General features: G+C 38.0%; 1 protein-coding gene across 15 annotated transcripts in view; it reads right to left on the reverse strand.

Annotated features, from left to right (window-relative positions):
* Nucleotides 1-13,362, reverse strand: part of SRPK2 (SRSF protein kinase 2) — a 244,859-nt gene that overhangs the window by 40,822 nt on the left and 190,675 nt on the right. For all 15 annotated transcript variants that reach the window (XM_046021593.1, XM_046021591.1, XM_046021598.1 and 12 more), the window contains 3 exons: nt 2,123-2,231; nt 1,673-1,760; nt 1,389-1,476 (listed from right to left, as the gene is read on the reverse strand). In XM_046021593.1, coding sequence (XP_045877549.1) covers nt 1,389-1,476; nt 1,673-1,760; nt 2,123-2,231 — 285 coding nt within the window. The remainder of the gene's footprint in view (nt 1-1,388; nt 1,477-1,672; nt 1,761-2,122; nt 2,232-13,362) is intronic.

The raw sequence follows: 13,362 nt of genomic DNA on the forward strand, positions 1-13,362 counted from the left end.
TTTCTAAATTATGACCTAAATCATCTTCAAAGCGCTGACAACCTGGATTATAATGGTTTCCTAGCATCCTATTTAATGGTAAAAACAGCCATTGGAATATATATACCCCCGAACACTCCATTTACCTATATATCAGGTAGTTTCTCCAAAGAAATCCTGTCAGCTATCCCAATAAGCTGCCTTACAGAACTGATCCCTAAAGAAGAGGGGCCGCCCTGCCTGCCCATAAATAAAGATTCAGCAGGAGACTGGTCAGAGGACCAGCTCTTTCTGTCTGTGGAGGTAGGGTCGGGGTGGGGGGTGGGGGACTGGCACCTGAGTGACTTGGTTGGCTGAGCGTGTGACTCTTGACTTTGGATGAGGTCGTGATCTCAGGGTCTTGAGACGGAGACCTGCATCGGGCTCTGTGCTCAGTGCTTGAGATTCTCTCTCTGTCCCCCACCTCACTCTTAAACTTGCTCAAAACATAAATCTTTTTTTTTTTTTCAAGTGGGGTAAAATGCACTCAGCAACTAGCAGAAATAATCTTGAGGCAAAGGTCAAGGTGACATTAGCAGGCATTGGTACTTACTAGTAGCCTCTAGTCCAATCTCTACAGGAAATACAGAACCTCCCTCAGACATACAGGGTATGAAGGAAGTGGCTACCCAAGGATTAAAGCTTAGGAGATGCAGAAACAAGGTGCCATTCTGGGATCTGAAGTGGGAGAAGGCTTTGTCCTTGGGCTTCTGGAATTTGACCAGGTCAAATACCGAAATGATGGATCTGATCCAAACATGGTAAGACAAGAACCCTGGCTATTGACAAACTGATCTTTTGCTCCCTGTAGTCTGTAAAGATGACTATAACCAATCTTTCTCTGCTCTCTCCTTACACATATATAAGGCCCTCCCTAGCTTGGTAGTGAAGGTAGAGGGGCTGTCTGTAAAGAGCCCAGTACCTGTGCAGTAAGGATGCTTAAGATGTTACACAACCTCAGAGAGATGACACCAGACACGAAATGGATTGGTGGCAATTGGGGAATTTTTTTGGCATATCATTTTATAACAATCTGCAATGATATTAGAGGCTTTATGTGGACACTGATACAGCAAACAGAAGTTTAAGTAAGCTTAAAATATTTCCATATTTTAAAAGTAAAAAGTCAGGGGCGCCTGAGTGGCTCAGTGGGTTAAAGCCTCTGCCTTTGGCTCAGGTCATGATCGCAGGGTCCTGGGATCGAGCCCCGCATCAGGCTCTCTGCTTGGAGGGAAGCCTGCTTCCTCCTTGCTCTCTGCCTGCCTCTCTGCCGACTTGTGATCTCTGTCTGTCAAATAAATAAATAAAATCTTAAAAAAAAATAAAAGTAAAAAGTCATTAGGAAGAAACGGAACTGTCAATAAGGATACGTATTCCATTCATGCCTGAAATCTTGAAGTCATCGATTAACTGTACTACCATGTCTTTATTTGGGTCAGTGGGATCACTTTCTCGAACCTATGGAAAGAAAAATGAATTCAAGGAACAGAACCATTTAGGACTGAAAGTTGTTTCCATTATAACCAACCAAAAACATTTTAGCAAAAGTGATGTTCTTAAAAATAAAAGATTCAGTATTTGAACATAAAAATCCCTCTGTAAAATTTTAAGTCATTAATTCTTCTTGCATTATTCACATTTTTGCCATACTTACACATTTGAGCAATTTTATTTCATCCAAGGCTGTCTCTGTATAATGCTGGGCACTTTTTACAACTTTCATTGCAACAAATCTTTTCCCCCTTAAAAAAAAAATTTAACATTATCAGAAGTTATCATTATAATAAAATCGATTCAATAAGTAAAACCTCTAATTTTTCTGATGCGGATGAATTACCACAAGGACAATATGTCTGACATAATGCTATTTCAATGAAAAAGCTTCAGATATAAAAGCAGAAAAAGTTAATATATTAAGATAACACACAAGTGAACTTCTTACCAGGGGCGGGGGGCGTGCAGGGTGGTGTCTAGCTGGGTGAGGCAGGCCTGTGCTAAGTACTATACATACCACAACAGAAGTAGGTTTGCTCCTCAGCCATACCTGATGATAAAGGTTGAACTAGACCAGAAATCAAATGCACAAATGACAAAGTACACTTACTGCATATCCCAGCACAGCCACACGGTTGAGAAGTGTCCCCATCCTAGCTTCCTAATGACATGGTATCGGCCATTGAAGAGGTCTCCAATTTTCACTGGATGGTAGCCACCTTTAATTAAAAAATCTTTTTTTAATTTCAGAGAAATAGTAATAAAGCCTCTTCCTTTGTGTCAGTTTTTCTTCAAGATTTTATTTATTTTTAAGTAATCTTTATATCCAACCTAGGGCTTGAACTCAAGACCCCAAGATCAAGACTTACATGCTCTATTGACAGAGCCAACCAGGTACCCCCTTCAGTCGGTTCTTGATACCATTTAAGAAAGCTCTAAACAATAAAATCAGATCAAAGTATGTTTTGATATTAAACATATTAAATATATTTAATTTAATATTAAATATATTAAACATTTTTCTCAAAAATATCTTTCATCAAGTCAAAAATGTCCTTTGCCTTCCTATTACGCTTTCTGTTCATTCTGATTTAACTGAGAAAGACAACAAGCCATTCAGTACTCCGTAACAATAATTTCGGGTTTATATTTAAGTCTAGGGATACATAATAGGCACACACCAGCTCGCCACCTTTCCACAAGTCATCGTCTTCTCTTTTAAGCAATAAATTCAACACAAATTTTTTTGGGTCAGTAGAACACAACTCAACAAAATAAAGGACGTGTACTCTACCTCGTTTTGCATACACCAATAGTTTACACATAACCAATAAGGAATCATAAAATGTACAGCAATTTACCCTCCAACAGAGCTTGCTCCTCTCCCCATACTTCTTCCAACCTCAAAAGCCCTGCTGAGAGGACACCCTGTTGAGGTAGATACTTGGGAAAGGTAAGGGTGCTTTCATAGATGTCCGGCATTAAAAGACCTTTACTTTACATTTGGAAGTAAAATAAGCAGGCTAAATAGTAGCGTGTAGAATATGATACCATTTTTGTGAAACACACAAGGGAAAATCTAGGAGGATAAGATGTTAGCAACAGGGGCGCCTGGGTGGCTCAGTGGGTTAAAGCCTCTGCCTTCAGCTCAGATCATGATTCCAGGGACCTGGGATGGAGCCCTGCATGGGGCTCTCTGCTCAGCAGGGAGCCTGCCTCCCCCCCTCTCTCTGCCTGCCTCTCTGCCTACTTGTGATCTCTGTCAAATAAATAAATAAAATCTTTAAAAATAAGATTTAAAAAAAAGATGTTAGCAACAAACATCTCTGGTATAAAATTACTTTTATTCCTTTTTTACCTATCTTAATTTTTTTACTAAAACAAACTATGCTTTCCTACTTCTTATTCTTTTAACATCTGCTTTTTTATTGTAATGTTGTTGTCTCTCATTTTTTAAATCTACAGAATTCTTACAAATCACTCAAGAAAGACTTGGATAGTTGGTGTTCAGAGGCTCAAAGCAGGTGCAGAAGTATTCAAGACACATCTTTTAACATATCTCAGTATCTTTCAGAGGGCTAGGAATAAACTTCAAATAACACTACGAATGTTTATGAATTTTTAAACTGTTACTCAATGGAATTAGTGAAGCAGGAATCTGACCAGATACTGCGTGTCTTACTCTCTTCCCACTACATCAACATTTCTCAGATCTTAATATCGAAGTCTTTAACAATATTCTGGGTAAAAGAGATGAGCTAAAAATAATAATTTAAGAATATGGCAAACTATTAAATGGATGAAAAGGTGGTGACTCAACTCACTGTAGTAATCATTTCACAATAAATACATATGTCAAGTCATATTAAGTTTATGCAGTGCTGACTTATTAAATACATCTCAATAAAACTGGAGGAAAAAAATGGTTAAACTAAAATTGAACTGGGCTCTGAGTTTACAATATAAGTTTTGAACCATTAAATTAACACTGAAAAGGAGGAGGGAAAAAAACCTATAAATTTCCAAGTACAAATTGGGGGCACTGTGCTAGGCACTTTATTTTCAAAACCAGGTTCCAAGAAAGGAAAGGAAACTACAATATGGTGCAGGCATTCCACGGTGGGGGTGGGAAGAAGAAGGGAGGAGAAGTCCTTTTGGGAAATTTGAAGTTCAGCAAAGCAAAGCAGATTTCCTGACCAAGGGATTCAAAGAGCCCAATATCTTAACACACACTGGGACCTCAAAGAGAAAAGAGTAAGTTGCAAATCCCAGACATATTTGCTCATGAAATGATTTCTTCAAAAACAAAGAAAGAAACAAACAAACAAAAACACCAAGTCACATTTCACAACACAAAGTATTTAGGAAATACCGAGTCTATGTCATTTCTTACAATCACCTCATAAAGCCGATGGTGTGATTTCTATACTGAAGTGGGCACAAGTCTCAGAGACAGTAAGTAAGAGGGCCAGGGCTGGAAACTGGGTCAGATTCCGAAGTCCATGCTCTGTCTACCAGGAAGAAATGTATTTCGTTTTTAACAACTACAGGACTATTTCCTGGTCTTAGTATTTGGGGAATACTTGAGAGCTTAATTAAAAGCTATTTACTACTTAATTGCATATTATTCCCAATATTAAAGTCTCTAAATTTAAAAATAATTGAGTTATGCATAAAGAGAAGAAATTTGTTACACTATAGTATGCTTCAGACTTGGGTTCTCCAACAACCAGAAGAGCACTAGTTCCTATATAATCACAGCGTAAGCACAGCCAATCCTTTTCTCAGTAAGACTCTGAAAGTTGAACAAAAAAAATTACTAGTTTTGTCCAGGCATCTCAGGAGCCCACAGATGAGCTAAGAATGATATACCTAGCAGAGGATTAAAAAAAATAATAATAATAATAATAATATACCTAAAAGCAGACCAACGAAAACAAGACGGGGTAAAGAAGCAATTTTTTAATACAAATATAAAAACAATAAAAAGTAATAAACACTTATCCTTTTATTTTGAAAATATGACAGAATTTCAAACCTGTATTCCATATATTCTCCTACCCTAACTACCAAATCCATAGAAAAAAAGTCTCTTCTGACCATTTTTCAACCTCTTCCCATAGAAGGGTAAATAACATTCATGCTGCCAGAAGGTAGACTATGACTCCCCCTAACAAACAACCTGCCTAACACCCACAGAAGTAGAGAAAAGGGACACTCCAGTAACTCTCCCAATTAATTCCCCAATTCCTTGAGATCAGCTAACAGTGTGCACCACAATGACTACTAGCAATGGACACTCCATGGTTGACAACACTGTCTAGCACACAAGGAATCTTAAGAACAGTCACAGAATAGGTAAGGACATCTGCTGCTGTTTAACCAACAGGCACTACAGGAATTTATCACAGTGCTACCCACAGATCCTGCTCATTGCATCAGGCAGAGTACCAGAAAGGATCAAGCACCTGAGAATTACCATGCCTTGGGGTTTAGCTGACACACTTCTACTTCAATTTTTGTATTATTCAATATAAAAACCATGCACTTATCACTTAGAAGTTTATCTCTGATTATTAAAAAATAAATACTAGATTGGATTACAAATACTAGAGAATAAAAATTGATTGTTAAGTAATTAAGTTCACGTGCTGATTTCTTCTTCAACTCCTATCCCTCCAGTACATTGAAGAAAACTGTAGCTAAAGCTCTACTCCAACTATCAAGGCTCCAAAGAAGGCAATTCTAAAACTATCCTTCTTAGCTGTGCTAGAAATTGTTGGCCAAAGATAAAGATGACTCTCTTTCCCTTGCTGAGCCAAAAATATGGTCAATTTGAGTGAATCAAAAATTCAGAACACTATCATACAAAATAGTTTGGAAGGATTTTCAGCAAAGTCTTTATTTTCTAATTAAGTACTCATTTCTTTTGGACCAACACTAGTTTCTCAGGCCTCTGGTGGGGAGGTTGTCTCTACAACCACTGAAGGCTATCAAAAGGTCTAAAGAAAAACTTGAGAATCACCTCCAACACATGCAGTCTTTAAAAAGGAAGGTGTGGGGGCGCCTGGGTGGCTCAGTGGGTTAAGCCTCTGCCTTCTCAGGTCATGATCCCAGGGTCCTGGGATCTAGCCCCGCATGGGGTTCTCTGCTCAGCAGGGAGCCTGCTTCCTCTTCTCTCTCTGCCTGCCTCTCTGCCTACTTGTGATCTCTGTCTGTCAAATAAATAAATAAATAAATATTAAAAAAAAAAAAGGGGGGGGAAGGTAATATGTAATTCATTCACAGAACAATAATAAAGACACACCTGGGATCACATAAGATATCTGTGCTTCTTTCCTCAAAAGTTAATAGAACAAACAGATACAAAAGCAGTAAGGCTACACCTTACTGCTTTGATTTGATTTGATTTGAATTTGATTTGAATACACCACCAACCAACTTGATATAATTGGCATTTATAGAACACTCTAATCAACAGCAAACATATTTTTTTTCAAGTACACAGAACATGTACCAACATAGACCATATACTGGGCAAAAACAAGCTTCAACAGATATTAAAAAATTCAAGTACTATAAAATATGTTCCCAGACCACAACAGAATTAAGTTAAAAATGAGTAACAGAAAATACCACAAAATTGGAAAACTAACACACTTCAGAATAACCCATGGGATAAAGAAGAAATCAAAAGGAAATTATAAAGAATTTTACACTAAATGAAAATGAAAACCTAACATCAGAATCTATGAAATGTTGTTAAAACATTAAAACTTAAGAGGAAAATTTAGAGCACTAAATGCCTATTATCAGAAAAAAGTTCTCAAATCAATAAGCTCTGTTTCCAGCTTAAAAAAAAAAAACAGAAAAAGAACAAATGTAACTTAAACTAAACAAAAGAAAGAGAATAAACATATGAGGTGTAATCAGTGAAATAAGAAACATAAGAAGAGAGAAATCAGTGAAACCAAAAGCTGGTTCTTTGAGAAAATGAAAATAATAAATTGACTAAGTTGACCACAGACAAAAGTAAGAAAACACAAATTACCAACACGAGTGAGGTAACATCACTACATATTTTATAGCTAGTAAAAGGACAGCTATAGAGAATACTACAAATTTATACCTATAAATTTGAAAACATAGACAAAATGGACAAATACCATGAAAAACACAACATACCCAAGCTCCAATCAAGAATTACATACCTAAAAAACTCTATCAGTTTCTAAAAAAAAATCAATTCGTAGTTTAAAACCTTCCCATATTGGGTGCCTGGGTGGCTCAGTGGGTTAAGCCTCTGCCTTCAGCTCGGGTCATGGTCTCAGGGTCCTGGGATCGAGCCCCGCATCGGGCTCTCTGCTCGGCGGGGAGCCTGCTCTCTCTCTCTCTCTCTCTCTCTCTCTCTCTCTCTCTCGGTCTGCCTCTCTGCCTACTTGTGATCTCTCTCTCCATCAAATAAATAAATAAAAATATTTAAAAAAAAACAAAACCTTCCCATAAAAAATGAACTGGTGAATAATCTCAAACATTTATAGGAAAAATACTTGAAATACTACTAATCTCATTCTATGAAGCCAGCATTACTTTGATTCCAAAGCCTGGCAAAGATATTAAAAAAAGTTACAGGCCAATTTTCCCCATGATGTAGATATAAAAATTCTGAACAAAATTTCATCAAATCTAATTAAACAACATATAAAAAGAATAATACTCCATAACCAAGCAGGTTTTATTCCAGGAGTGAAAACTTAGAAGCCATATGATTAGCTCAATAAATAGGAAAAAAAAAATCTCCTAATAGCCAACGCGCACTCCTGGTCAAAATCTGGACAAAGCAGGAACAGAAGAGCATCTGTGAAAAACCTACAGACAGCATCAGACTTAAAGTTGCCAAGGAATGGAAAGAAGAGGGGGCTCATTCCTAGATTAAAAGAACTGAAAAAAATAATAATATAATGGGTAAATCCGATTAGGACCCAGATTTAAAAAGAAAAAAAATATAGGTGTAAAAGACATTTCCTCAGACAATTAGGTAAACTTAAATAAGATATGGATTTTAGATATCACAGAATTATTCATTTTCTTAGTTCGAACAATGACATCATGGCTATATAATGAGAATGCTTATTCTTAGATAAGTCTGCTGAAAATTTTTTGGAGTACAATGTCATGATTTTTGTAACTTCCTTTTCAGTAATTCAGCAAAAGAAAAAATATATATATGTATACAATAAAGCAAACAAGGGAGAATGTCAGCAACTCTTTATGGATGCAAAAATGGTAACACCCTCCTCCACAGAGGAAATGCAGAAACTCCCTACATTATTCCTTCAACACTTCTGTATGTTTGACAATTTCCATAATAAAAAGCACGTCATTTTTAACCAGGCTCTTCCTCATTCCAAATGTGTGCAGGGGAGAGGGACTGTCTAGAGGCAAGCTTCGAGCAGCTAAAAACCACTTTTAACCACTGAAGGACAGAGGATGCTCTGAAGCGTGACCAGAGCACACATACAGGTGGGACCCTACTTTTACTAAAATGTCCTCTAAGAAGGGGCGCCTGGGTGGCTCAGTGGGTTAAAGTCTCTGCCTTCGGCTCAGGTCATGATCCCAGAGTCCTGGGATTGAGCCCCAAGAGCCTGCTTCCTCCTCTCTCTCTGCCTGATTCTCTGCCTACTTGATCTTTGTCTGTCAAATAAATAAAAATCGTCAAAAAAAATTATAAAATGACCTCTCAGAAATAAGTTAGAAGGAAAGCAAAATAAAAAGCCTACTGAAGGTCCACTCTTGATTCCCTGCGTTTATGATGATACTTATGATCATTCCTACTGAAGTGTGTGTGTGTGCACACACGCGTGCACATGTGTATGTCAGGGGGTGGCTAGCGAGGCTCCACCATCATCAGTCCCCTGCCACGTGGGAAGCACGTGGGAGAGTCAGAATTAGCATCCAGATGTGCCAGACTCTCAACACTGGGCTCTTTCTGCAACACCATGCTTTACTAGTCACCCGTGAGCTAAAATATGTAGCCCTTTTCTTTCTGTCTACAATTCTAATACGAATTAAGTGAATACTGGCATTGTGAATAAACAGAAAAAACTCTGAAATAAAAACTGCCATTTTCAATGGTATCTATTTTCTCAGTATGAGGTATTGACAACATGCCTGAGTTGGAAATGGTTTGCCTGTCAATGACTCTTAAGAATCTATTGTAATTGGTCTTTATGAACAAGTTTTACAAATATTTAGCAACCATAATTTTGGTTACGAACTAAATATGAAAATAAAGTATTGCTTTAAAATTTTACCCCACATAAGTGTTGTAAAATTTTACAGTTGCATCTCTCAGTTGTGAAAATGATGTTTACAGGCAACATCAAATATGTTTGATCTAAGAAAATACTCTTTTCTTCATTAGTAAGTTACAGCATAATTTAAATCACATGCGCCCTACCCAAAACCATAAAATACCTAGGAATAAACTTAACCAAATGGGGGGAAAAAAAGGATCTGTACTCAGAAAAGTACAGAATACTGATGAAAGAAATTGAGGAAGGCACAAAGAAATGGAAAAACATTCCATGCTAATGGATTAGAAGAACAAATACTGTGAAAATGTCTATGCTGCCCAGAGCAATCTACACATTCAAAGCAATCCCTATCAAAACACCATCAACTTTTTTCACAGAACTGGAACAAATAATCCTAAAATTTGTATGGAACCAGAAAACACTCCGAATAGCCAGAGGAATGTTGAAAAAGAAAGCCAAAGTTGGCAGCATTACCATTCCAGACTTCAAGCTCTATTACAATGCTGTAATCATCAGGACAGTATGGTACTGGCACAAAAACAGACACACAGATCAATGGAACAGAATAGAAAATCCAGAAATGGACCCTCAACTCTATGGTCAACTAATCTTTAACAAGCAGGAAAGAATGTCCAACGGGAAAAAAGACGGTCTCTTCAACAAATAGTGTTGGGAAAATTGGACAGCCACATGCAGAAGAATGAAACTGGATTATTTCCTAACACCATACACAAAAATATACTCAAAATGGATGGAAAAACCTAAATGTAAGACAAGAATCCATCAAAATCCTTGAAGAGAACACAGGCAGTGACTTCTCTGACTTTGGCCGCAGCAACTTCTTGCTAGACACATCTCCAAAAGCAAGAGAAACAAAGACAAAAATGAACTATTGGGACTTCCTCAAGATAAAAAGTTTTTGCACAGCAAAGGAAACAGTCAACAAAATCAAAAGACAACCGACCAATGGGAGAAGATATTTGCAAATAACATATCAGATAAAGTGCTAGTATCCAAAATCTATAAAGAACTTATCAAACTCAACACCCAAAGAATAAATAATCCAATCAAGAAATGGGCAGAAGACATGAACAGACATTTCTGCAAAGAAGATATCCAAATGGCCAAAAGACACATGAAAAAGTCCTCCACTTTTTCTTTTTCATCAGGGAAATACAAATCATTTTGTATTTCATTTCATTTCATCAGGCATCAGGGAAATACAAATCAAAACCACAATGAGATATCACCTCACTCCAGTAAGAATTGCTAAAATCAACAAGTCAGGAAACAACAGGTGTTGGCAAGGATTTGGGGAACCCTCCTACACAGTTGGTGGGAATGTAAACTGGTGTAGCCATTCTGGAAAACAGTAGAGAGGTTCCTCAAAAAGTTGAAAACAGAGCTACCCTATAACCCAGCAATCCCACTAGTGGGATTTACCCCAAAGATACAAATGTAGTGATCTGAAGGGGCACCTGCATCCCAATGTTTATAGCAGTAATGTCTACAATAGCCAAGCTATGAAAAGAGCCAAGATGTCCATTGACAAATGAATGAATAAAGAAGAACACACACACACACACACACACACGATGGAATATTACACAGCCATCTTGCCGTGTTTAACAATGTGGATGGAACTAGATGGTATTATGCTAAGTGAAACAAGTCTATCAGAGAAAGACAATGATCATATGACCTCACTGATATGTGGAATTTAAGAAACAATGCAAAAGATCATAAGGGAAGAGAGGAAAAAATGACCAAGACAAAACCAGAGAGGGAGACAAACCGTAAGAGACCCTTAATCTTAGGAAACAAACTGAGAGTTGCTGGAGGGGAGGAGGTGGGAGGGATGGGAAGTGGGTGATGGACATTGGAGAGGGTATGTGTTGTAATGTACACTGGATATTATATAAGAATGATGAATCACAGACATGTACCACTGAAACAAATAATTGTGTGTTAAAGGAAATTTAAAGAATAAAAAAAAAATAAATCACATGTATGCCAGTAGAAACATTAATAACACTACACATTAAAAGGCAGCAGAAATAAGAGTATTAAAAAATATCCCTAGTAGCCATCAAAACAAAACAAAACAAGGCAAGAAGGAAGCCTCTGACACAACTATTAAACTCCCTTCAGATTAAGGGAGATTCAAAAGCAGTTAAGCAAAGGAATCACTATTATTTAAAGACTCTTGAATATAGGGGTGCTTGGGTGGCTCAGTCAGTTAAGCGTCCCACTCTTGGTTTTGGTTCAGGTCATGATCTCAGGGTCATGAGATTGAGCCGCAAGTCAGGCTACTGCTCCCCACAGAGTCTGCTTGGGATTCCTTCTATCTCCCTCACCCCATTGCTCCTCCCCACACTCCACCGCTTGCTTGCACACGTGTGTACATGTGCTCTCTCAAATAAATAAAATCTTTTTAAAAAAACCCTCTGGAGGGGACGCTTGCATGGCTCAGTTAGTTAAAAGTCTGCCTTCAGCTCAGGTCATGATCTCAGGGTCCTGGGATTGAGTACTGCACCGGGTTCCTTGCTCTGTGGGGAGCCTGCTTCTCCATCTCCTCCCCTCTCCTCCCTGCTCACTTCCTCTTTCACTGTCTCTGTCATTATCTTTCTCAAATAAATAACATCTTATAAAAAACCCTCTTGAATAAATTAATCTGTTGTTATACTAAATACTCTCTGTAACACTAATGAATAAACAGGAGAGAGCTCTACAGGGAAACCCAGAGCAAAGGAAAACCCTCCAAAAGAAGATTCCTATTTATCTATGACCTAAAGTAGTAATAACAAAAATGACTTGAGAGTAAAATATGATAAAACGGAGAAACAATTTCAATAGTAGAGCCACAGAGATTTAAGTAAAATCCATAGATTGAGAGACCCTGAATATACAAAATGTTCATATAAAGTCCCATGAATAATTTTAAGCTCTTGCCTAACTGCCAATTACTTATCAGATTTGTGCTTTAAAAGGGGTGCTAATTTGAATCACACTGGCATTTACTAGCTATGTGACATGGGGCAAATTACTCTGTTTCTCTGGGTATTTGCCCCTATAGTCACCTGATCAGGACCGTACCCGGGCACACACTGAGTGCCGCATAAGTGTTCCCTATTGTTCTGCCATTATCCAAATCCACTGTGACTAATGACAGACTAAAGTCAGCAGACCAGGGTTCAGGGTATTATCTATAGCTATTTAATTCACAAATGTAGCCCAATTTGTAAAAGGTTTTAACATCATACACCAGATATGATGATTAAAAGCAGCCAAATGTCAAAAAGAAAGAAACTCATTTTTTTTCTTAAGGTTTTTGTTTTAATTCCAGTATATTAACGGACAGCATGATACTAGTTTCAGGTATACAGTATAGTGATTTCACAATTTTATACTTTACTCAGTGCTCATCATGGTAAGTGTAATCCCCATCACCTTGTTAAGTCCCCCACCTCCATTCATTTACAGAGAACAAACTCTATAGTTCAGAGTCTCTGGGCATCTGGGTGGCTCAGTTGGTCAGGCATCCAATGCTTGGCTTCAGCTTGAGTCGTGATCTCAGGGTGGTGGGCTCCAGTCCCATGTTGGACTGTGCTCAGCAGAGAGTCTGCCTGAGAGTCTCTCTCCCTCTTCCTCTGCCCCTCTCCCCACTCGCACTCTCTAATAAATAAATAAAATTTTAAGATTTTATTTGGGAGAGAGAACGAGAGAGAGCATGAGAGGGGAGAAGGTCAGAGGCAGAAGCAGACTCCCCGTGGAGCTGGGAGCCGGATGCAGGACTCGATTCTGGCACTCTGGGATCATGACCTGAGCTGAAGGCAGTTGCTTAACCAACTGAGCCACGCAGGCACCCTAAATAAATAAAATCTTTAAAAAAAGGTCTGGTTCTTGGTTTGTCTCTTTTTATTTTGCCCATTTGTGTTTTAACTTCACATATAAGTAAAATCATATATTTGTCTTTCTCTGGCTGACTTATTTTGCTTTGTATTATACTCTCTAGTGCTGTCCACGTCACTGC

Source organism: Meles meles, chromosome 10 (genome assembly GCF_922984935.1).
Source record: "Meles meles chromosome 10, mMelMel3.1 paternal haplotype, whole genome shotgun sequence".
Classification (NCBI taxonomy): domain Eukaryota; kingdom Metazoa; phylum Chordata; class Mammalia; order Carnivora; family Mustelidae; genus Meles; species Meles meles.